The 24,227-nt window shown below is 47.8% G+C and overlaps 1 protein-coding gene across 6 annotated transcripts in view; it reads left to right on the forward strand.

The window, feature by feature from the left end:
• The window catches only part of LOC119951904 (synaptotagmin-like protein 2), a 133,768-nt gene extending 132,943 nt beyond the window's left edge, over positions 1-825 (forward strand). For all 6 annotated transcript variants that reach the window (XM_038775287.1, XM_038775292.1, XM_038775289.1 and 3 more), the window contains one exon: positions 41-825. In XM_038775287.1, the coding sequence (XP_038631215.1) occupies positions 41-186 (146 nt within the window). In that variant the 3' untranslated portion in view covers positions 187-825. The remainder of the gene's footprint in view (positions 1-40) is intronic.
• The last annotated feature ends 23,402 nt before the right edge of the window (positions 826-24,227 follow it).

Genomic DNA, 24,227 nt, shown 5'->3' on the forward strand with positions numbered 1-24,227 from the left:
GGTGAGTGATCTCTCACAAGCTCATGTTTATATTTTACAGGATGTAGTTATGGAATCCCAGTAGAATGGATGGACTCCACAGAGGAAGAGGTGGCTCTTTGGCACGAAATGGTGTTCAATCCCAATGAATGGATACCCGGGTCCCTGCTACTTCGGCCTCAACTGGGAGGCAAGAAGCTGAAATGAAATAGCACTTCGTGCAAAAAAACTCTACTGCCAAAATTTAATTTGTCAATCAATCAATCAATGACTGATAAATGCACTTAGTAGACATGGTAACATGAATTAAGTCATGCTTTTTTTTTCTGTTCCAAATACTTAACCTTCTGAAATGACTGAATCTATTGGCTTTTTTAGATTTGAATCTTGAATTCCTTTTAGAGAAACGATTTCAAATGTTGTACAAAAACTATTTTCTGAAAGTCTTTTGCATTCCAGCGCAGTCATTAAGAATCTACATTTTCACAGCCGTTTTCTCATGAGCCTTCCTCACATTTTCATTATTTTCTGTGAATCATCAGTAGGCCGCTTTCCTGATTATAGGCCTCAACAGTTACACTGGATATATAATAGCACAAAACATTGGACAAATGGTTTATTGTTTTTTAGTAACCTTTCTCTCCACTCCTGAACATTGTCTTGCTGAAATAAATAAATGTGGTAGATACTCAGCAGGCTTGGCAGCATCTGTGGAGCTAGTAACAGTTGACATTTCAGGGCTGGCACCTTTGTCCAATCACAAATGAAGGGTTATCAAACTGAAACGTTAGCTTTGTTTCTCTCTCCAAAGATGCTATCTGAGAGCTCAGATTTCCAGCATCCATAGTATTTTGTCATTGTCTTGTTCAAGATATTCTCAGGAACACTCCAAAATTTTGTACCAAAGAATGACGGAATGTAGGCCTGTGTCTGTCATTTCCCATTACAGTGAGCTGCTGGATTTGGTTATGCCACCCAGAAAGTTACTGAGTGGGGGGGCTTGCTAAATGAATAAGAACCTTTTCAGCCTTTGAATGCGTTCTCATAAAAGCTCTTGCCTTTTCTAACTGAACAGTAATTGAGACTGAAGTTCAGGGTTGGTTATATTAAGCAGTTGAATGGGCTGCGAACCCCCACAACCCAAAAGATGTGCAGGGTAGGTGGATTGACCATGCTAAATTGCCCCTTAATTGGAAAAATAAAATAATTGGGTACTCTAAATTTAAAAAAAAGAGAGTCTTCTATTTAGTGTATGGGCTTTTACCTCCATTAGTTATCATTTGTGAGAGGTTTCTGCTGAAATCGTGCTCAGTTCTTGTACTTAAACTGACTCCATTGTATATATTAATAGAGCATATTTAGCAAATTAGCTTTTGCACAAATTCTAAATGCTACTCCCTTACAGATGTACCACCACTGATGTAGTTGAGCAAATAAATACCATAGGAAAAGGATGTGTTGGAAAAGGATCATAAATAGTGCCAGTTCATGAGTCATAACTTGCAGCTGGCTAAAGTGGGTTAGAGAAACACTGCTGCACCTGGAGGACAATAGTAGAAATGTAGCTGCTAAATAGCCCAGTTAGATAATTGCTTGTTTCATTACCAAGTTTAACCAAGGATTTTATATTTGTTTCATTCCCTTTAGGTTGTTTTCCTCGACTCTTTCAAATATTTGGATTGTTCCCAGTGCTGTATAGCAGCACGTACTTTGCATTCCGAAATGTCCTTGTTTTATTATTGCAACATTAACAGAAAAGAGGCAAACAATGTTTTTTGGAAATGCCGCAGCTCCTCCTCCAGTCACATTGTAACCTCCCTATGTTTCATCGTGTGCTGCTGTGCAGTGAACCACCAAAGAACAAAGAAAAGTACAGCACAGGAACAGGCCCTTCGGCCCTCCAAGCCTGTGCCGACCATGCTGCCCGCCTAAACTTAAATCTTCTACACTTCCTGGGTCCGTATCCCTCTATTACCATCCTATTCATGTATTTGTCAAGATGCCCCTTAAATATCACTATCGTCCCTGCTTCCACCACCTCCTCCGGCAGCGAGTTCCAGGCACCCACTACCCTCTGTGTAAAGAACCTACCTCGTACATGTCCTCTAAACCTTGCCCCTCGCACCTTAAACCTATGGCCCCTAGTAATTGACCCCTCTACCCTGGGGAAAAGCCTCTGACTATCCACTCTGTCCATGCCCCTCATAATTTTGTATACCTCTATAGGGTCGCCCCTCAACCTCCGTCGTTCCAGTGAGAACAAACCGAGTTTATTCAACCGCTCCTCATAGCTAATGCCCTCCATACCAGGCAACATCCTGGTAAATCTCTTCTGCACGCTCTCTAAAGCCTCCACATCCTTCTGGTAGTGTGGTGACCAGAATTGAACACTATATTCCAAGTGTGGCCTAACTAAGGTTCTGTATAGCTGCAACATGACTTGCCAATTCTTATACTCAATGCCCCGGCCAATGAAGGCCACCAGCATTGCTTTTGCTGCATGTATCATGATCCTTTCATCTCATGAAAGGAATTCAAACTTGAAACATTTCCTGGAGAACACTGAAGTGCTTGGGGTGAGCTTTAAGTGTGGCGACACTGCTTCATTCATTTTGTATCATCTAGTCAGCCGAACACCGTGGTGGAGAACTTTCTGTAATGTTGCATTAAAGTTCTAATTGAAATAGATGAAATGCCATCTTAGTTTGTCTCTTTCACAGTGGCAATATTTATGAATCCCTTCCTTTTTTCCCCTCACCAGCTATATTTAACAGCCCAATCAAGGACTAACTGGACATATTAATGAAAGGCGAGTGATTTTTTTGACACCGGTAGCAAACAAATTTGGGTGCAACCCTCTGATATTCTTGTTGATGGACAAGGCAGCTATTTATCACTCCAGCTATTAGTGGACTACATTTGACTAATGGAAAAAACGTCCGCTCCTCCCTGTAATTTTCTGCCCTGAAAAAATTGATTTGCTAAGCAAGGAAGGCATGAATGAACACCATAGAATTGAAATAAGACTGTTTTCTTTATCTCCTTTATAATATTTTTAATAATCTTTTCAACTTTACACCATTACTTAATGGTTTGTCGCTGCTATTTTCTGACACAATTTGCATTTCAATGTTTACATGTTATATATTTCTGTGTCTGAATAGCTGGTATTTAATTTTTAATAAGAAAACATAACGGTTTTCCCTGGCCCCAAACCTAAGTTCAGAATAGCCTCTGGGTGCAAAATCAATGGATCTCAATGGAGTTGATTTTGACTTTTGACACGTGATGCTAATATTGGTTTTTTTTCAAATTCAAGTGAAGAAATGAGAAGTGAAAGGCTGGGCTATAATTTCATTCAAGAACAATGGTGGGTGATTTTTTAAAAATATTAAATATGTCTCACTTTTGAGTCTGTTGACGGTCTAAAAGCCTTTTCAGGATGAATTAATCCCTGAAAATATAAAATCAAGATACATTTATAGGGAGAATCCATTAGAATATGTGGGTTTATCTGTGATATAATAAATTTAATTGACTTCTTGATGGTGTCCTGTTTTCTATTTTTCGGTGCTCATCAGTATTTTTTCTGTTTAAACAGCCTTTTTCTCCTTTCGCAAAGTGTCTCTCTACATGGTAGTGGTCTTGGGTTTTAAAGTTGCTGCTTAAGGAACGTTGGTGAGTTCCTGCAATGCATCTTGTAGTTGGTACACACTGCTGCCACTGTTCGTCGTTGGTGGAGTGAGTGAATGTAGGCGTAGCAATCAAGCAGTCTGCTATGTCCTGGGTAGTGTTGAGCTTGAGTATTCTTGGAACGACACTCATCCAGGCAAGTGGAGAGTATCCATTATACTCATGTGAATTCCAGCATTCTGTATGCAGCAATTGAGCAAGCTGTTTTTTCCTAGATGATGTCAAGTTTCTTGTTGGAGCTGCACTCATCCAGGCAAATGGGGCATATTCAATCACACTCCTGACTTGTGCTTTGTAGGTGTTGGACAGGCTTTAGGAAGTCAGGAGGAGCTACAGGATTCCTAGCTGTGACCTGCTCTGGTAGCCATGATATTTACATGCCTAGTCTAGTTTCTGGTCAATCGTAACCCTCTGTATGCTGATATTAGTGGATTCAGTGATGGCAATGCCATTGAATGTCTAGGGGCAATGGTTATATTCTCTCTTATTGGAGATGGTCATTGTCTGGTCCTTTTGTGTTGTGAATGTTACTTGCCACTTGTCAGCCCAAGCCAGGGTATTGTCCAGGTCTTGTTCCATTTGGACAAGGACTACATCAGTATCTGAGGAGTTGTGAATGATATAGAACGTTGGGTAGTCATTAGCGATAAACCCAACTTCTGACCTTGTGATGGAAGTAAGGTCATTGATGAAGCAACTGAAGATGGTTGAACCTAGGACATACCCCTGAGGCACTCCAGCAGTGATCTCCTGGAGCAGAAATGCCTGACTTCCAATAATGACAACCATCTTCCTTTTATGTTAGATATGACTCCAACCAGTGGAGAGTTTTCTCCCTGATTTCCATTGACTGTTCCCCCTGATTCCCATTGTTCTCTGAGAGTAACTGTCAAACAAAACTGATTTGACACCCCACCAGACATTGGTGAGTCCCTGAGCTGTGAATCTTCACAGGTGAAAGCGAGAGATCATTTCCAGTTAAGCCACTTGGCCAGTCAGTTGTGTAGTACATTGAATCTCCAAGAAGTGAAGAAAAGTGCATAGGTTTTATGTAACAAAGCATTGTGATTGTAGTGTTACAGATGCAAATAACTACAGCAGAGCGGAGAACAAAGAGCTCACTGAAGTACAAGAAAGTAACAGCAGTACCATGTTCCTTTTCAGAATAAAACCTACCCATACACTCTGCAGCTGCTCATTGCAGCTATGTCATCTCCTTCCCAATTGCATGACAGAAAATTCAGCACAGAAAGAGGTTTTTGTACTGCGCTAGCTGCTCGTCTATTTTAATTCAACTTCCCTGATCTGTCCCTGCAGTGTTTGATATATTTCTTTGTGTTCATCCAATTGCCTCTTAGATTTGTGATTTGACTCAATTTCACTAACTATTTGTGGCAATGAATTCCAGATTTTAATAAACATTTTTTGAAATATTTTGCTTGAAATTTTTCTTCCCAGCAGCCTTTCAATCCTCAATTAATCCAACATCTGTACCTAAATTGACTGTCACTTCATGTAGTAATTAAAATGTCATTTCAGTATTTACTTTTTCAAACTCATTGAAAATGGGGGGGGGTCACATGATGAGTGTGGGAGCAATTGCGTTTTCGCAAGCTCTGGCTCTGCTCGTCTTTTTTTAATAAATAGTTTTATTCAAAAAATGTGCAGTTTAGCACATACAAAACAGTCCAACAGAATATAATCCCTCCATTCCATCCATTCTGAATGGTTCGCCTGCCCCCTTAGACATTGCTCACATCTGTCCTCTATTCTGGGCAATAACCTACTCATGCGCGCTCTAGTTAAGTATGCCCTGTGAACTACTTTGAGCTGTATCAGGCGCAGCCTGGCACAAGAAGTAAATTTGCTCTATGCAAGATGTCGCTCCACCCCCCCTCCCTCCAGGCCCAGCTTCTCCTTCCCCTTTACTTGCTCTAACGATGCTATCCCTGTCTCCAACAACCACTCATATATATCGTATATCTTCCCTTCCCCTATCTCATTTAGAGATAGCATCTTGTCCATAGGTGTAGGTCGCGGTAGCTGAGGGAAGGAAGACAGTTCCTTACGCATGTTTACCACCTGCAGATACCTGAACAAACTCCCCCTAGGGATAGAAATTTCTCCACTATCTCCTCCAGCCCCCCCCCCCCCCCCCCCCAACCTGCCCTCCACAAACAAATCCCTGAACCTATCGATCCCCTCCCTCTTCCAAATCTTACACATTGCCCCAGGCCTGTAGAGAACCTGGCCAGAGAGAACGGAAGAGGGGCTGTAACCAATGCCCTTAGACCCGAGCCTACATAGGAAGCCTCCTCCATCCACCCCATCCTGACCATGGCTCCTCCATCCACCCCACACACTGTTTTGATGTTCACCACTCAGTAATAGAACATCAGCACCAGCCATAAGTCCATAAGACATAGGAACAGAATTAGGCCACTTGGCCCATTGAGTCTGCTCCGCCACTCAATCATGGCTGATATTTTCTCATCCCCATTCGCCTGCCTTCTCCCCATAACCCCATATCCCCTTATTAATCAAGAACCTATCTATCTCTGTCTTAAAGACACTCAGTGAATTGGCCTCCACAGCCTTCTGGGGCAAAGAATCCCACAGATTCACTACCCTCTGGCTGAAGAAATTCCTCCTCATTTCTGTTTTAAAGGATTGTCCCTTTAATCTGAAATGGTGTCCTCTGGTTCTAGTTTTTCCTACAAGTGGAAACATTCTCTCGACATCCACTCTATCCAGGCCTTGCAGTATCCTGTAAGTTTCAATATGATCCCCTCTCATCCTTCAAAACTCCAATGAGTACAGACCCAGAGTCCTCAAACGTTCCTCATACGCCAAGTTCTTCATTCCAGGGATCATTCTTGTGAACCTCCTCTGGACCCTTTCCAAGGCCAGCACATCCTTCCTTAGATATGGGACCCGAAACTGCTCACAATACTCCAAATGGGGTCTGACCAGAAACGAAAGAGAAAATGCTGGAAAATCTCAGCAAGTCTGGTAGCATCTGTAGGGAGAGAAAAGAGCTAATGTTTCGAGTCCAATGACTCTTTGTCAAAACTCTTTGTCAAAGTTTCATCGGACTCGAAACGTTAGCTCTTTTCTCTCCCTACAGATGCTGCCAGACTTGCTGAGATTTTCCAGCATTTTCTCTTTCGTTTCAGATTCCAGCATCCGCAGTAATTTGCTTTATCCGGGTTCTGACCAGAGTCTTATACAGCCTGAGATGTACATCCCTGGTCTTGTATTCTAGCCCTCTTGACATGAATACTAACATTGCATTTGCCTTCTTTTAAAAAAAAATTTTTATTCTCCATTTTCACATTTCCTTCAAAATTTACACCCCACCCACAGACAGTAAATGGTAACAAATACAAAATCAATCCCCTTAACAATAACAATGATCCCATCCTCCCACCACCCCAAACAACGGCCCACCTTTCAATATATGCATCCAATAAAACAAACCCTCCCACGATGGAAACAAAAAACAAAGGAGAAAAAGAAAAAGGAGTCCGGGACTGCCCATGGTCACCATTAACCTATCGAGTCCCCCTCCCCCAATAGTTTCACCAGCATCGCGGCAAAATACTCAGTCGGCCTCGGCCCTTCAACTCCTTCGGGCAGCCCTACAATCCTCAAATTCTGTCGTAGGATCTGTTTTGCAGGTCTTCCATTATTCCTCGCAGATCCTTGTTAATCTCCATCACCTTCCGCATCTCCTTCCCCAACGGGGGAAGTTGATCACCGTACTGCAATAATGTCTCCTCCATTTCCTTCAGCGCCTCTCCTTGCTCCCGCACCTCCACCACTGCACTCGCCACCGCTGTCATCACCGGGGAAATCGCCTCCTCCACCAGCACACCCCAAACCTCCCTCATCTCCTTCCTCATTGTCTCCATGTATTTTGTAAACTGCCTTTTGAATTCTGCAGCCATCACCTTCGTCATTTCTTCAGCCATAAGCAATGCGGCCTCCCCCGGTGCTCCAGCCTCCATTATCCTTGGTGACCCCGCGGTGACCTTTCCACTCCCCGACGGACCTTCAGCTGTTTTTTGTTCGGCCGTTTTTTTGCTCACCCTCAACATTTTCCTTTACTGTGCCTTCACTGTGCCCCCTCTGTGCCTTCTCCCTGCTTTTGTCGCCTCCATGGACCCTGGGTCCGGGCTTAAACCCCGAAAATGCCATTCTCGAACGGGAGCCCTCCATTGCGCAGCTGCCTCCCACCCGCCGTCACTGGAAGTCCACATTTGCCTTCTTAAATGCCGACTGAACCAGCACATTAACCTTAAGAGAATCGTGAACGAGGACTCTCAAGTCCCCTTGTGTTTCTGCTTTCCAAAGCATTTCCCCATTTTTGAAAATAGTCTATGCCTAGATTCCTCCTTCCAAAGTGCATAACCTTACACTTTTCCACATTGTATTTCATTTGCCACTTCATTGCCCACTCTCCTAGCTTGTCTTAAGTCCTTCTGCAGCCCCCTTGCTTCTTCAATACTGCCTGTCCCTCTACAGATCTTTGTATCATCTGCAAACATAGCAACAGTGCCTTCAGTACCTTCTTCCAGATCATTAATGTATATTGTAAAAAGTTGTGGTCCCAGCACAGCCCCTGAGGAACACCACTAGTCACCGGCTGCCATCCTGAAAAAGACCACTTTATCCCCACTCTTTGCCTTCTGCCAGTCAGCCAAACCACTATCCATGCCAGGATCTTACCCTGAACACCATGAGTTCTTAACTTATTTAACAGTCTCTCCTATGTGGCACCTTGTCAAAGGCCTTCTGGAAATCTAAATAAATCACATCCACTGGTTTCCCTTTGTCTAACTTGCTTGTTACCTCCTCAAAGAACTCTAACAGATTTGTCAGACACGACCTCCCTTTGACAAAGCCATGCTGACTCAGTCCTATTTTACCATGCACTTCCAAGTGCTTTGCGATCTCGTCTTTTTTTTTTAAATAATTTTTATTGAAAATTTTTTACAAAATATATAACAACAAACAGTAAAAAAAAAACAATAAAACAACATAATAAGCATAACACTTCCAAGACCGTAACAACGCATATATCGAGCCCCCCTCCAATCCCCCCTCCCCCTCCCCAAACCCGGTAAAGAACAAGAGAACTTGAAAATAACTTAAATGAAATAGACATAGTCAACACCCCTTTTTCCCCCCCCACCCCCCCCCCCCCCCCCCCCCCCCCCCCCCCGGGTTGCTGCTGCTGCTAACCTAGTTCCCTATCGTTGAGCGAGAAGGTTGAGGAAAGGCTGCCACCGCCTAAAGAACCCTTGTACCGATCCCCTCAGGGCGAATTTGACCTTCTCCAGCTTAATAAAACCCGCCATGTCATTGATCCAGGTCTCCACGCTTGGGGGTCTCGCATCCTTCCATTGTAGCAAGATCCTCCGCCGGGCTACGAGGGACGCAAAGGCCAAAACACCAGCCTCTCCCGCCTCCTGCACACCCCGCTCCACCCCAACCCCAAAAATTGTGAGTCCCCAACTTGGCTTGACCCTGGATCCTACCACCCTCAACACCGTCCTCGCCACCCCCTTCCAGAACTCCTCCAGTGCCAGGCATGCCCAGAACATATGGGAATGGTTCGCTGGACTCCCCGAACACCTGACACACCTGTCTTCGCCCCCAAAGAACCTATTCATCATAGTCCCGGACATATGGGCCCGGTGCAGCACCTTGAATTGGATGAGGTTAAGCCGCGCACATGAGGAGGAAGAGTTAACCCTCTCCAGGGCATCCGCCCATGTCCCATCCTCGATCTGCACCCCCAGCTCCCCCTCCCACTTAGCCTTTAGCTCCTCTACTGACGCCTCCTCCACCTCCTGCATTACCTTGTAAATATCAGATACCTTCCCATCCCTGACCCAGACCCCCGAAAGCACCCTGTCCCTCACCCCCCTCGCGGGAAGCAAAGGCAATCCCTCCACCTGCCGCCTAGCAAACGCCTTTACCTGCAGATACCTGAACATGTTCCCCGGGGGAGCTCAAATTTCTCCTCCAACTCCCCCAGGCTCGCAAACCTCCCATCAATAAACAGGTCCCTCAGCTGTCTGATGCCCGCTCTGTACCAACCCTGAAATCCCCCATCAATGTTCCCGGGGACGAACCTATGGTTCCCCCATAGCGGAGCCTCCATCGAGCCCCCCACTTCCCCCCTATTTCGCCTCCACTGCCCCCAAATCTTGAGGGTAGTCGCCACCACCGGACACGTGGTATACCTCGTAGGAGGGAGCGGCAATGGCGCCGTTACCAGGGCCCCCAGGCTTGTGCCTCCACAGGACGCCATTTCCAACCTTTTCCATACTGCCCCCGCCCCCTCCATCACCCACTTGCGCACCATCAACACATTGGCCGCCCAATAATACCCCGAGAGGTTGGGTTACGCCAGCCCCCCACCATCTCTGCCCCGCTCCAAGAAGACCCTCTTCACCCTCGGGGTCCCATGCGCCCAAACAAAGCTCATGATGCTGCTAGTCACCCTCCTAAAAAAGGCCCTAGGGATAAGGATGGGCAGGCACTGAAACAGGAACATGAACCTCGGGAGCACCGTCATTTTGACGGACTGCACTCTACCCGCCAGCGACAGCGGCACCATGTCCCACCTTTTAAATTCCTCCTCCATCTGCTCCACAAGCCTGGTAAAATTAAGCTTGTGGAGAGTCCCCCAACTCCTGGCCACCTGCACCCCCAGGTACCTAAAACTCTTCACTGCCCTCTTAAACGGGAGCCGACCAATTCCCTCCTCCTGATCACCCGGGTGCACTACAAACACCTCGCTCTTACCCAGACTCAGCTTATAGCCCGAGAAGCCCCCAAACTCAGCCAACAGCTCCATCACACCCGGCATTCCCCCCACTGGGTCCGCCACATACAGCAGCAGATCGTCCGCATACAGCGTTACCCGATGTTCCTCCCCACCCCGCACCAGAGAAAAAGGAATACTCCCGCGTCCTCGGCCTCCCAAACCTCCAGGGATCCACCCCTCCCATCTGGTCCATAAACCCCCTCAGCACCTTGGCCGCTGCCGGCCTCCTACCCGTCCTTGAACTGGGCCGGTCTAGTGGGGGATCCAGCACCGTGTTAAAGTCTCCCCCTATGATCAGGCCCCCCGCCTCCAGGTCCGGAATGCGGCCCAACATACGCCTCATAAAGCCAGCGTCATCCCAATTCGAGGCATACACGTTTACCAGCACCACCTTCTCTTCCTGCAGCCTACCCTTCACCATAACAAACCTGCCCTCCTTGTTCGCCACCACCTCAGACACCTCGAACGCCACCCTCTTCCCCACCAGAATCGCCACCCCCCGGTTCTTCGCATCTAACCCTGAATGGAAAACCTGCCCCACCCACCCCTTCCTCAGACAAACCTGGTCCGCCACCTTCATGTGGGTCTCCTGGAGCATAGCCACGTCCGCCTTCAGCCCCTTCAAATGAGAAGATACCCTAGCCCTCTTAACCGGCCCATTCAGCCCCCTCACGTTCCAGGTGGTCAGCCGGATCAGAGGGCACCCCGCCCCTCTCCCCCGCCGACTAGCCATAACCCATCGACTGCTCGCTCCAGGCCAGCACACCCCGCCCGACCCATTCCCCATGGCGATAATGCCTCTCCTCTACCTCCCCCCGGCCCACACCAGCTCCTTCCAGGCCATTCCAGCAGCAACCCGGTATCTCTCCCCCCCCCCCCCCCCCCCCCCCCAGGCTAGGACCCCTCCTAGCCGCGACGCACCCTCCATGGTACTTCCGTGAGCCAGCTGACTTCTGCTGGCCCCGGCAACTCTCGCAAAAAACCCGACCCCTCCCGACATGGGGTCATCCCCCCCTCCTGCCACTCCTCCTTGGCACCGCTCCAGCACGGGAAAAAACCAGTAGAGGCCACGCCCCCACCGCCAGCTCCACCCCTCCTGCCCCGCAGCACGGGAAACCAGAGGAAAGCCCGCGCTTTCACACTGCCCCACCCCACCCTTCTGACGCAGCTCCCAAATACAAGCTCCACCCCATCCCCCAGCCCCGTACAGAAAAAAAACAAACCCCCAACATCCCCCGCATAACACAAAACCATACCCAACAGAACCACCCGGAAACAGAGCAAGAACCAGCATAGTAAAAACGTATCAAAATTACAACAACAGCAAAAACAGCAACAACAGTAGTACACAAGACCCCGCAGCCCCCAAACCCTAGTTTGAGTCCAGCTTCTCCGCCTGCACAAAGGCCCACGCCTCCTCCGGGGACTTGAAGTAGTGGTGCCGGTCCTTGTATGTCACCCACAGACGCCCAGGCTGCAGCATTCCAAATTTGACCTGCTTGGCATGCAGCACCGCCTTCGTCCGGTTAAACCCGGCCCGCCGCTTAGCCACCTCCGAACTCCAGTCCTGGTAGATTCGCACTACCGAGTTCTCCCACTTGCTGCTCTTCTCCTTCTTGGCCCAGCGCAGCACACACTCCCGGTCGCTGAATCGATGGAACCGCACCAGCACCGCCTTAAGCCTCCTGGCCAGCACTCTGTGGGCTCCCTCCAGCTCCAGGGGCAGATGGAAGGACCCTGCCCCCATCAACGAATTCAGCACCGTGGCCACATAGGACGGTAGATCCGACCCCTCCAGCCCCTCCGCAAGGCCCAGGATCCTCAAATTCTTCCACCTCGTGCGAAAGTCCAGCTCCTCCAAGCGGTCTTGCCACTTTTTGTGAAGTGCCTCGTGCAACTCCACCTTCCCCACGAGGACCACGGCCTCCTCCTCCCGATCAGCGGCCTGCTGCTGCAACTCCTGAATGGCTGCCCCCTGGGCTGTCTGGGTCTCGAGCAGCTTGCTGGTAGTCACCTTCAGGGAGTCCAGCAACTCAGCCTTCAGCTCCGCAAAACAGCGCAGGAGAGCAGCTTGCTGCTCCTGCGCCCACTGCCTCCAACCCTCGGGTGCTCCGCCGGCTGCCATTTTGTCCTCCTTCCCCCGCTTTTTCTGGGGAACTGCTGCCGCCTTTTTCTTTGCACCACTCCGGGTGAGCACCATAAATTCCGGGGAATATTCCTCCAAGCACCTACCCCCACCAGGAATCGTCAAAACAGCGCCGTTTGGGGCCCTAAAACAGGCCCGAAAGTCCTTCGATAGCGGGAGCTGCCGAACGTGCGGCATAGCTCCGCATCACCCCAACTCCTTGCGATCTCATCTTTAATAACAGACTCTAAAATCTTACCAATGACCGAAGTCATGCTAACTATCTTATAATCTCCCGTCTTCTGTCTCCCTCCCTTCTTAAACAGTGGTGTTACATTAGCCACCTTCCAGTCCTCTGGGACCCTTTCTGCCTCCAGTGATTCCTGAGAGATAATCATTAATGCCTCCACAATTTCCTCAGCTATCTCTTTTAGGACCCTGGGGTGTAGTCCATCCGTTCCAGGTGACTTGTCCACCTTCAGACCTTTCAGTTTCCCCAGAATCTTCTCCTTAGTAATGGTCAATGGACTGATGCAAAGTAACTATTCAGTTTGTGTGCCATTTCTTTGTTTCCTATTATTACTTCTCCAGCCACATTTTCTAGTGGTCAAATGTCTATTTTTGTCTCTCTTTTACCTTTTATATATTGAAAAAATCTCTTCCTATCTTCCTTTATATTACTAGCTAGCTTGCACTCGTACTTCATGTTCTCCCCCCTTATTGCTTTTTTAGTTGTCCTCTGCTTGCTTTTAAAGGCTTCCCAATCCTCTATTTCCCACCAATCCTCGCCACTTCGTATGCTTTTTCCTTAGCCTTTATGCTGTCCTTGACTTCCCTCATCAGCCTTGTCCTCCCCTTAGCATGCTTCCTCCTCCTTGGGATGCATTTCTGTTGTGCCTCCCTAATAACCCCCAAAAACACCTGCCATTGCTGTTCCACTGTCTTCCCTGCTAGGCTCCTTCTCCAATCAACTCTGACCAGTTCCTCCCTCATATCTTTGTAGTTACCCTTATTTAATTGTAATACCGTTACATCTGATTGCAGCTTCTCCCTCTCAAACTGCAGGGTAAATTCTATCATATTCTGGTCACTGCTCCCTAAGGGTTCCTTCAAGTTCCTGAATCAATGCTGCCTCATTACACATCACCAAACCCAGAATTGCCTGTTCCCTAGTACGCTCTGTCACAAGCTGCTCCAAAAAACATCACTTATACATTCCACAAATTCCATTTCTTGGGATCCACTACCAACCTGATTTTCCCAGTCCACCTGCATATTGAAGTCCCCCATGATTATTATAATATTGCCTTTTTTACATGCCTTTTCTATCTCCTGATTTATTTTCTGCCCCACATCCTGACTACTGCTAGGGGGCCTGTACATAACTCCCATCAGAGTCTTTTTACCTTTGCGATTGCTCAACTCTACTCACACAGATTCTATGCCTTTTGATCCTATATCGCTCCTTGCTATCGATTTAACTTCATTCCTTACTAACAATGCAACCCCGCCCCCTTTGCCCATCTGCCTGTCCTTTCGATAGGACATATATCCTTGGATCTTTAGCTCCCAGCCCTGATCCCCTTGCAGCAATGTCTCTGTGATGCCCACAACACTGTACCGGCCAATTTCGATGTGCGCAACATGCTCATTTATCTTGTTCCGTATACTGCGCACATTTAGGTACAACACCCTCAATCCTGCATTGGCCACCTCCCTTTCACACTCTCCTCAGTCATTGTCCCTGTATTGTGGCCCTTTTTGATTTTTGACTGTGGCTTCTCTGCCTTACACTTTCCCCCTTACTGCTTTGTGTTTCTGGCCCAGTTTTACTTCCCTCTGAAGTCCTACATCGGATTCCATCCCCCTTCCACATTAGTTTAAACCCTCCCCAATAGTTCTAGAAACACCCCCCAGGACATCGGTTCCAGTCCTGCCCAGGTGCAGACCGTCCAGTTTGTACTGGTCCCACCTCTCCCAGAACCGGTTCCAATACCACAGGAATTTGAATCCCTCCCTCTTGCACCATCTCTCGAGCCACGCATTCATCCTATCTATCCTGACATTCCTATTCTGACTAGCTCGTGGCACTTGTAGCAATCCTGAGATTACTACCTTTTGAGATCTTACTTTTTAGTTTAACTCCTAACTCCCTGAATTCAGCTTGTAGGACTTCATCCCGTTTTTTTACCTATATTGTTGGTGCCTATGTGCACCACGACAGCTGACTGTTCACCCCCCCCCACCCCTAAGAATGTCCTGCAGCTGCTCCGAGACATCCTTAACCCTTGCACCAGGGGGGCAACATACCATCCTGGAGTCTCGATTGCATCTACAGAACCGCCTGTCTATTCCCCTTACGATTGAGTCCCCTATCACTACAGCCCTGCCATTCTTCTTCCAGCCCTCCTACGCAGCAGAACCAGCCACGGTGCCATGAACCTGGCTGCTGCTGCTTTCCCCAGGTGAGCCATCTCCCTCAAAAGCATCCAAAGCGTTATATTCATTTTCAGGGAGATGACCGCAGGGCCCACCTACTCTTGCCTTCCTACTCTTGCTCTGTCTTTTGGTCACCCATTTTCTATCTCCCTTAGTAACTTTCACCTGCGGTGTGACCAACTCGCTAAACGTGCTATCCACGACGTCCTCAGCATCGCGGATGCTCCAAAGTGAGTCCATCCGCAGCTCCAGAGCCGTCAAGCGGTCTAACAGGAGCTGCAACTTGACACTTTTCTTGCACTTAAGAGGAGCCAGGGACAGTGGATGTGTCCCTGAGCTCCCACATTGCACACAAGAATCATGACACGGGTCTGGGATCGCCTGCCATGTCTTAAGCCTTAGGTTAATTTATGCAACTACAATTCCAAAAAACGAAAGAAAAAAATTAATGAATAAATAGACCAGTGAAAAGAAAAACTACTTACCAGTCACTTTCCAGGGATAAAAAGAACCTCCTCCCTACCCAGCTTTTAATTCCCAGCTAGCTTCAAATTCCCAAACTCACTCTGCGCTGTGTCTCACTCTGTGTCTTCGCTGGCTCACTGGGAGAACTCACAATTGCTTCTCCCTCTGCAGGAAGGCCGTTTGAATCCTGAGGGTCTTACTCACCCAGATAAAGGCCGAGATTAACTTAGCAACCCTATTGAAAAAAAGACTTGGGTGGAAGATTGTGCGACACTGGAACACAAATAAGAACCTCGGCAGGTTGTTCATTTTGGCAGCCTGCACTCTATACCCCTCCCTCTCTATAACCCCCTCTCCCACTTGACGATCTAAGCAAAATGGCCAATGGCTCAATCACCAGGGTAAATGGTAATGGGGGCAGTGGGCATCCTTGCCTTGTGCTCATGTGAACCTGAAGTATCCTGAACTCACCACATTGGTACCAACACTAGCTGTGGGGGCACCATATAGCAGTCTCACCCAGGAGGTAAATGTTGACCCAGATCGCTCCAAAATCTCGAAGAGGTACCTCCATTCCACCTGATCAAATGCCTTCTCCGCATCCATGGAGATGATTACCTCTGGAACAACGCCCAAGGAGGGCGACAGGCCCACATTTAAAAGTCTCCTGATATTGGCTGACCACTGTCAGCCCTTGACAAACTCTGGTCCTCAGAAATCACATTTGGCCAGCAACCCTCCAGACCATCGCCACCACCTTCCTTTGTACGGGTTTTCAACAGTGAGATAGGCCTGTAAGACCCACACTCCAATGGATCTTTGTCCCTCTCTGGGATCAAAGTGATCGACGTCTGTGCCAGTGTGGCTGGCAACACTCCCCGAGACACAGAGTCAATAAACATCCTCAATAAGGACTTCCGGTGGCGGCTGTGGTGATCTTTGTGAGCAATTTCCAGGACGGAAGGCGTAGTGATCACAAAGACACTTGATGCTCCTTTTAAGAACTGAACTAATTTTATTTACACTACTAAATTAGAGTTTGACACTTATTCCAAATAGTAAACAGCATGAAAGGGAATTTTAAAAAATAGAGATGAAGGAGAAAAAAATGGAAAAGAGGAGAACGGAGAGAGAGAGAGTTCCAGCTTGCTGGTCCTGGAACAGAGTGAAAGCTGCCAGAATATAGAGGGGAGCCTAGTCCTAGAACAGAACGTAGTGGTGATATGTTTAAGTTTCTACAGGCTCTCCCAAAATTTGGGAAAGAAGTGGAAACATTCTTTAGGGCTTTTGAGAAAACAGCAACCCAAATGGAGTGGCCAAAAGAGAAGTGGACATTGCCCCTGCAGAGTAGGTTGACAGGGAGGGCACAGGAAGTTTATGCCGCCTTGTCAGAGCAGGAGTCTAAGGATTATGGCACCGTAAAAAAGGCCATTCTGGATGTATACGAATTGGTTCCCAAAGCATATAGACAAAAATTCCGGAATTTGAAGGGACTGCCGGGACAGACGTTTGGAGAATTTGCGAGGGTTAAACAGAACAACTTTCATAGGTGGGTAAGAGCATTGGGAGTTGTGACTACCTAAGTGCAGGTTAGGTGGATTGGCCATGCTAAATTGCCCTTAGTGTCCAAAATTGCTCTTAGTGTTGGGAGGGGTTACTGGGTTATGGGGATAGGGTGGAGGTGTTGACCTTGGGTAGGATGCTCTTTCCAAGAGCCGGTGCAGACTCGATGGGCCGAATGGCCTCCTTCTGCACTGTAAATTCTATATCTATATCTATATCTATGAGGCTCTGAGAGAGGTCATTCTCTTAGAGGAGTTTAAGAATTCCTTCCCCTCGATAATAAAAATCCACGTTGAAGACCAGAGGATGCAAACTGCTAGCAAACAGCAATTATGGCTGACAATTCCGAGCTAATCCATAAATTTATACCTTTGTCCCATCACCCCCATAATTTTGAAAGGAATAGGGAGTGGGAGAGTGAGAGGACAGCAGGGAGCCAAGGTAGAGAATGGGTAGCTGGGAAGGTGCCGAGATCTCTGCCTCAGACCAGGAAGGAAGGTACTGGGGGTGGAAGTGAGACTTGGAAGCCTAGGTGTTACCATTGTAACAAGGTGGGACACACTCGGTCGGTATGCTGGAAGTTGCACGGAAAGCCCATGGCCCTTGTGGGGGTTCAGAAGGAGGATTCTGTGAAAGGAGCAAAAGTGGAGAATGCTCCGGTGCAGACAGTAGCATTAACTGGACGCAGGATACCTAAGGTGAACACCGCTGTCGGAGCAGGTGTGGAGAGTGAGGTAGATATGAGATATACCAGTTTTGTGTCTTAGGGGAAAGTCACCCCATTTTCTTTGACAGAGGTAGCCAAACTCTGAATGATTTTAAGAGATACTGGGGCAACTAAAATTCCTGTGCTGGAGAGGGATTTGATTTTTCCTCCAGAGAGCCCAGTGAAAGCTGAGGTATTGATGAATGGGATGGATGGAAGTTGTATCCCAGTTCCATTGTATAAAGTGCAGTTGGAGGGGTGATATTAAGTGTCAGGTCCAATAATTGTTGGAGTGGTTAAGGAATTCCCAGTGGACAGAATAGACTTAGTTCTGGGGAATGATTTAGCGGGAGTGAAGGTTCACCCCTGGTTACAGAAAGGCCGATGGAAGCACTGCAATTAGGCCCTGAAATGCTGACTGAAGGGCTTACGGGAGCTAGGAACACTCATTGGGCAGTAGACGGCTCAGAGAAAGAGATGTTGACGGCTGTTGAGCATGTTTCAAGTGACCATAGGAGTGAACCATGTGCTGAGCATTTTCAGACCGACGGTGACTCTACGGCGAAGGAATTTGACAAGAGTCTTGACTTTGACTTCGGCTTGAATTATGAGGTGCTGGTAAACAGTTGTTGCAAGAGGTGAAGAAGAACCAGACAAAGGTTTTGCCTTCGATCTTAGGTCCTGGTTGTAAAGTGATGGTGAATGGTTGTTGTAAGAGTGATAGTAGGGAGGAAGAGTCAGCCGACAATCTTGACTTTGATCTTGAGTCTGACTATGATGGAATGATAGACAGTTGTTCCTGAGTAGACTCATCACAAATTGAGCTTGGATCAATGGCGAGCAATTATTCCAGAGCTAGTCCAAGATTTAGTAACCTGGAGGAGGTAGGTTACGTGGACTTGCCAAAAGGTAGTTTGTAACCCATATTGAGATAAACCATTGGCACTCCCTTCAGGTGGAAGACGTTCCCAGAGCCGGCTTGCCCTGAAGGAAAGTATACCTGACTGAATACTGTCAGTTAGTCAGGATGAGGACTGTAAGGACTGGGGAGTGATACCAAGCAAGCGGCTGGTCGACCCACATCCTTTTGAAGGTTTACAGTATCTGTTTGAGGTAGCAGAGGTTAATAGTCAGGAAGGTGAAGTAGTTAGCCATCAATCCTTTTCAGGAGTTACGGGAGAGGTCGTTGGCGAGTCCTGTAGTGGTTCTGTAATCACAAAGGTCAGGAAAATCCAAGCTGGTCATAGAGTCAGTGGCCTCCTATACTCTGACTCTGAAAGTAGGGGCGCAGGTGGTGGTTATGAAACACTGATGGGAGGTAAATGTTGCCACCCGGGGAATAGTGCTTGTTGAGTCAATTAAGGTTGAGAGGTCCAACCCCTCAGCAGCTCCTGTTGCTGAAGGTGGCTAGGTGAAGGCCAAGAGAGAATGCAAGGCTGGTGGGATTAAAAAGAGTCTATTGGTTATGAATGAACCCATTACTTCATTCAGCATTGAAAACTCTACTTGCAGTCTTGCTGAAGGAAACCCTCCAAGTTTATGTAATATTTCATCAGACAGCTAGGAAGGCACAGTAGCATTACCTGAGGGTCAGCAAGAGACCGGTCTAGAGCAGGCACAAAAGAAGTGTAGACAAAGATGTAGGGAAGCACCAGGGAGCACTCCATTAACTACTCCTGTTGTGGACCTCCAAACATTTGAACCACTAAAGCCACCTTTGTCTCGACTACAATCACTGTGGTAAACCACTGTTACACCTGTATTAGGTGATGTATGGTAGGACCTGTACTACAGGTTCGCCGGTAGCCCCTGCCTGCTGGCTCTGCCCAGTAGGAGAAGCGTGTCCTCTATTCATCAGCCATTTCACCAGCTGCTGTAGGAGGCCACACATCTTACTGCAATAAAGCCACAGTTGTATCCAACCTTAGTCTTTGCAGAATTGATCGTGCATCAATTTATTGCAGTAAGCTTTTCTAAAAGATGAACCTCTGAATCAAACCACATCGCTTGCAGCTGGATCCGCAATCAAGCGACGCCAAAAAGGACTTTAATCACTGGCTAGCTTGCTTCAAGGCCTATATCAACTCAGCGACCACCCCTCCGACGGAGGCTCAGAAGATACAGATCCTGTATTCAAGGTTGAGCTCCAACGTGTTTCCGCTGATCCAGGACACCCCGAACTACGCAGACGCCATGGCACTCCTCAAAGAAAACTACGCCAGGCACGTACTCACCACTCGCTCTCAACTCCCTGGTGAGTCCATAGAAGACTTCTGGCGAGCCCTAATCCCACTCATCCGGGACTGTGACTGTCAGGCCGTTACGGCCACCGAACATTCCAACCTTCTTATGCACGATTCGTTTGTAACGGGAATTGGGTCGGACCTCATACGCCAAAGACTGCTAGAAGGGGCGATGCTCGACCGAGCTGAGACTAAAAAGCTAGCACTCTCCATGACGGTCGCCTCATGTAATGCTCAGGCTTACCCCTCGGGCCGTGCGGCCCATCCCTCCTTTCCCTCGTGGACCCCACAGACGGCCGCCCCAGCCGGGGCTTCACCCAGCCAGTAAACCTGCGCCACACGCCAACCTGCGCACCCCGGGGGTCCTCGATATTACTTCTGCGGCCAGCAGAAGCACCCCCACCAACGCTGCCCGGCCCACACTGCCATTTGCGGCAAAAAGGGGCACTTCGCCGTGGTGTGCCAGGCCCGCGCAGTCACTACTATCGCCTCCTCCCCCCTTGACCTACACACAATGGGTGCTGGCATCTTTGTCCCAGGCCACGCGCGACCAGTGGGCGCCGCCATCTTCGCCTCCCGGGGCCATGAGCGGCCAGTGGGCGCCGCCATCTTCCCCCCCTCAGTCCACATGCGGCCCATGGGTGCCGCCATCTTGTCCAGCTACCGCAAACGTGCGGCCCATGGGCGCCGCCATCTTGTCCAGCTCCTGCAAAGTGCGGCCCATGGGCGCCGCCATTTTGTCCCCCACAGGATCTTCAGGCGCCGCCATCTTGCCTTCCTCACGGGGCATGGACGCCGACAGCCTTCCACGACCTGGGCCCCCCACACTCTCCATCTTTTGACGCCAGCGACGACCGACCACAGCTCGCCTCAGTGACGATCAACCAGTCTCATCCGCACAATCTGGCCACCTCTTCGACCAGTGTGAGAATAAACGGTCACGTAACCTCTTGCCTACTGGATTCCGGGAGCACCAAAAGCTTCATCCACCCGCATACGGTAAGGCGCTGCTCCCTCGCGGTCCACCCCGCCAATCAAAGAATCTCCCTGGCCTCCGGATCCCATTCCGTTGCGATCTGGGGTCACACTCGCGGTCCAGGGCATAGAATTCAGCGGCTTCCGCCGCTACGTCTGCACTATTACTAGGCCTGGACTTCCAGTGCAATCCCCAGAGCCTTACCCTCGAATTTAGCGGGCCCCTACCACCCCTCGCTGTGTGCGGCCTTGTGACCCTAAAGGTCGACCCCCCCCTCCCTCTTTGTCAATCTAACTCCGGAGTGCAAACCCGTTGCCACCAGGAGCAGAAGGTACAGCACCCAGGACAAGACCTTCATCAGGTCCGAGGTCCAGCGGTTGCTTCGGGAAGGCATCATCGAGGCCAGCAACAGCTCCTGGAGAGCCCAAGTGGTAGTCGTTTGAAACTGGGGAGAAATACAGAATGGTCGTGGACTACAGCCAGACCATCAATCGGTACATGTAGCTTGACGCGTACCCCCTCCCACGCATATCTGATATGGTCAATCAGATTGCACAGTACCGGGTCTTCTCAACGATAGACCTCAAATCCGCCTACCACCAGCTCCCCATTCGTAAATCGGACCGTCCATACATTGCTTGCGAGGCGGACGGTTGTCTCTATCACTTCCTCAGGGTTCCCTTTGGCGTCACTAACGGGGTCTCGGTCTTCCAAAGGGAGATGGACCGAATGATCGACCGGTACGGTTTGCGGGCCACCTTCCCATACCTAGACAACGTCACCATCTGCAGCCACGATCAGCAGGACCACGACGCCGACCTTGCCAAATTCCTCCACACTGCCACTCTCCTCAACCTCACCTACAACAAGGAGAAGTGCGTGTTCAGCACAACTTGCTTAGCCATCCTCGGCTATGTGGTCCAGAACGGAGTTCTGGGGCACGATCCCAACCGCATGCGCCCCCTCATGGAGCTTCCCCTCCCCCACTGCCCCAAGGCCCTCAAACGCTGCCTGGGGTTCTTCTCCTACTACACCCAGTGGCGGACTGGCCAGGGTGTCAGCTTGCCCAATGGCAAGTGGGCCCCTGATGAAGTGGGCCCCCTATATCAAATAAAAATGCAATAAAGAAACAAACACAGACAACTGTTTTAGTAATAAAAAGGAATAAGAAAAAAAAGAGAACAGGACACAAATAAGCAGTGCATGAAACGGAACGAAGCAGGGGAGGTAGTGGAAGGATGTGGAATAGGGGGGCCCGGGTCGGGCATTATTAAGGAAATTCCATGTTTTCAGCAAGAGTGTGTGAATTTAAAGATAAAGTTACAATTCGTGATTTGAGATGATCGGCAACTTGAAAGGATATCAAGCAGTACATAGGGTCGTGAGGTCACCGAAAAGGAGAAGCGGTACCTTTGATCGTGAATCATGAGGTCAAAGAAATTGAAGTGATAAGCCATGATCAGTAAACTCAAAGGGTTGCGACTTGTAACACTACACTGGTATCAAACTGGACATGTTAACTTTGGTTGTGGGACCATTCTTAATGTCTTACTATGGTCGGACCAAACTTCTAAGTTTCAACAGTTGTCTCAGTTGCTTGCTGGTGTGAACACTGGACAGTGGATTGTCTCCTCTTCTGAAGCTGCATAGGCCACAGTAGTATTGACTAATGAACATAGCCTATTGAAGTGTAAGTAAGTTATTTTATATTTTTTATCAAGTAGGGGTTTATCTGGCGTTCCTTCAAGTTATTATTGCAATCATCAATATTCATTTTTCCCAATGTGGGCTATTTTTAATTAAGTTTTTATTTCAGGAATATTACCCCTACCAGCATGGAAAAGAAAAAGCAGAAATCTGGGTCACTAAAACGCAAAGAACAAAAAGAAGCAGAAAGGAAGGAATCAGCCAAGCGACGCAGGCCTATTACAGAGTTTATAATACCACAAGCACAATCCACATCAATATACAGTTCTGCAACAAATAATCAAGAAGCAAGAAACAATGCTCATGGTGATGATGCAATGACATGCGAGTTACAAGAACAGAGAAGAGCTACTTTGAATGTAGAGACAAATACAAGTGCATCCATTACTAATCAATCCAGGCCCAACATTTCTTCTGGCTTCCTTGTTCTGGTATCTGTACTGCCTGTAGTTGCAACATCTGAACACATAGCTTGCTTCAACTAGTGACAGGGAATCAGATATTCCTTCAAGCATAAATGACTTGGTTTCTGAAGCACATCCTGTAAATGAACCTACTCAAGAAAATGAAAGATCAATTACTAGAATCTTCCAATATCCATCACGAGCAAAGCTAAAACAGTTTTTTGCTCTAACATCCACTTCAGCCACTTGATGATCTGCCATTTGATGCTCGTTTGTATGAGAGGAAAATTATGAGTGACTCAGTCCCAAGAAAATGGCTAACATATAACAAAGAAAATAGATGCTTATATTGTTCATACTGCTTAGACTTTGAGTTTCCCAACACTTGTAATCCATCACCCTTTGTACGTGGCTTTAGTGACTACAGGCGTATTAGCCAGAGCTTGACTTACATGAATCGACAACAACACATGTCAGAAATGCTCAGCAATATATCAGTGTGGTTAATGATGGCACCTTAGATAAATTTTTTGCAGCATCACTAATTAAAAGGAAAGAAGAAGTATTGAAGCAGAGAAATATTGTCATGAGGATTATAGACATCATAAAGATGTTAGGCAAGCAAGCACTTCCTTTTCGAGGACACAGAAATGAATCGGCCTACACTCTAGATAATGAGGTTCTGAATCATGGCAATTTTTTAGCTACAGTGCAGTTGATGGCAAAATATAACCCCATCATGGCACCTCACGTTTCTGCAGTGCAAAACAAGTCTAAACAAAAAAATCAAACGATTAGAGCAACAAGAAAAGGCTCAAAGTAAAGGCCGTGGTGGACTTGTTACATACATGAGTAAAACAACTATAAACATGTTAATCAAAATTATGAAGAATATGATACAAGAAAGAATTAGTCATTAAGTTTCTCAAGCAAAATATTATTCTATTCAGGTTGATTCAACACAAGATAATTCAATCATCGATCAGTTTAGCATTATTATTCGGTATGTGCTTAAAGGTATTATCTGTGAGCGACTACTTTCAGTTGTGCCAAGTAATGATGGTACAGGACAGGGACTTTTTGATC

The sequence above is a fragment of the Scyliorhinus canicula genome, chromosome 17 (assembly GCF_902713615.1).
Source record: "Scyliorhinus canicula chromosome 17, sScyCan1.1, whole genome shotgun sequence".
In the NCBI taxonomy this organism is placed as follows: Eukaryota; Metazoa; Chordata; class Chondrichthyes; order Carcharhiniformes; family Scyliorhinidae; genus Scyliorhinus; species Scyliorhinus canicula.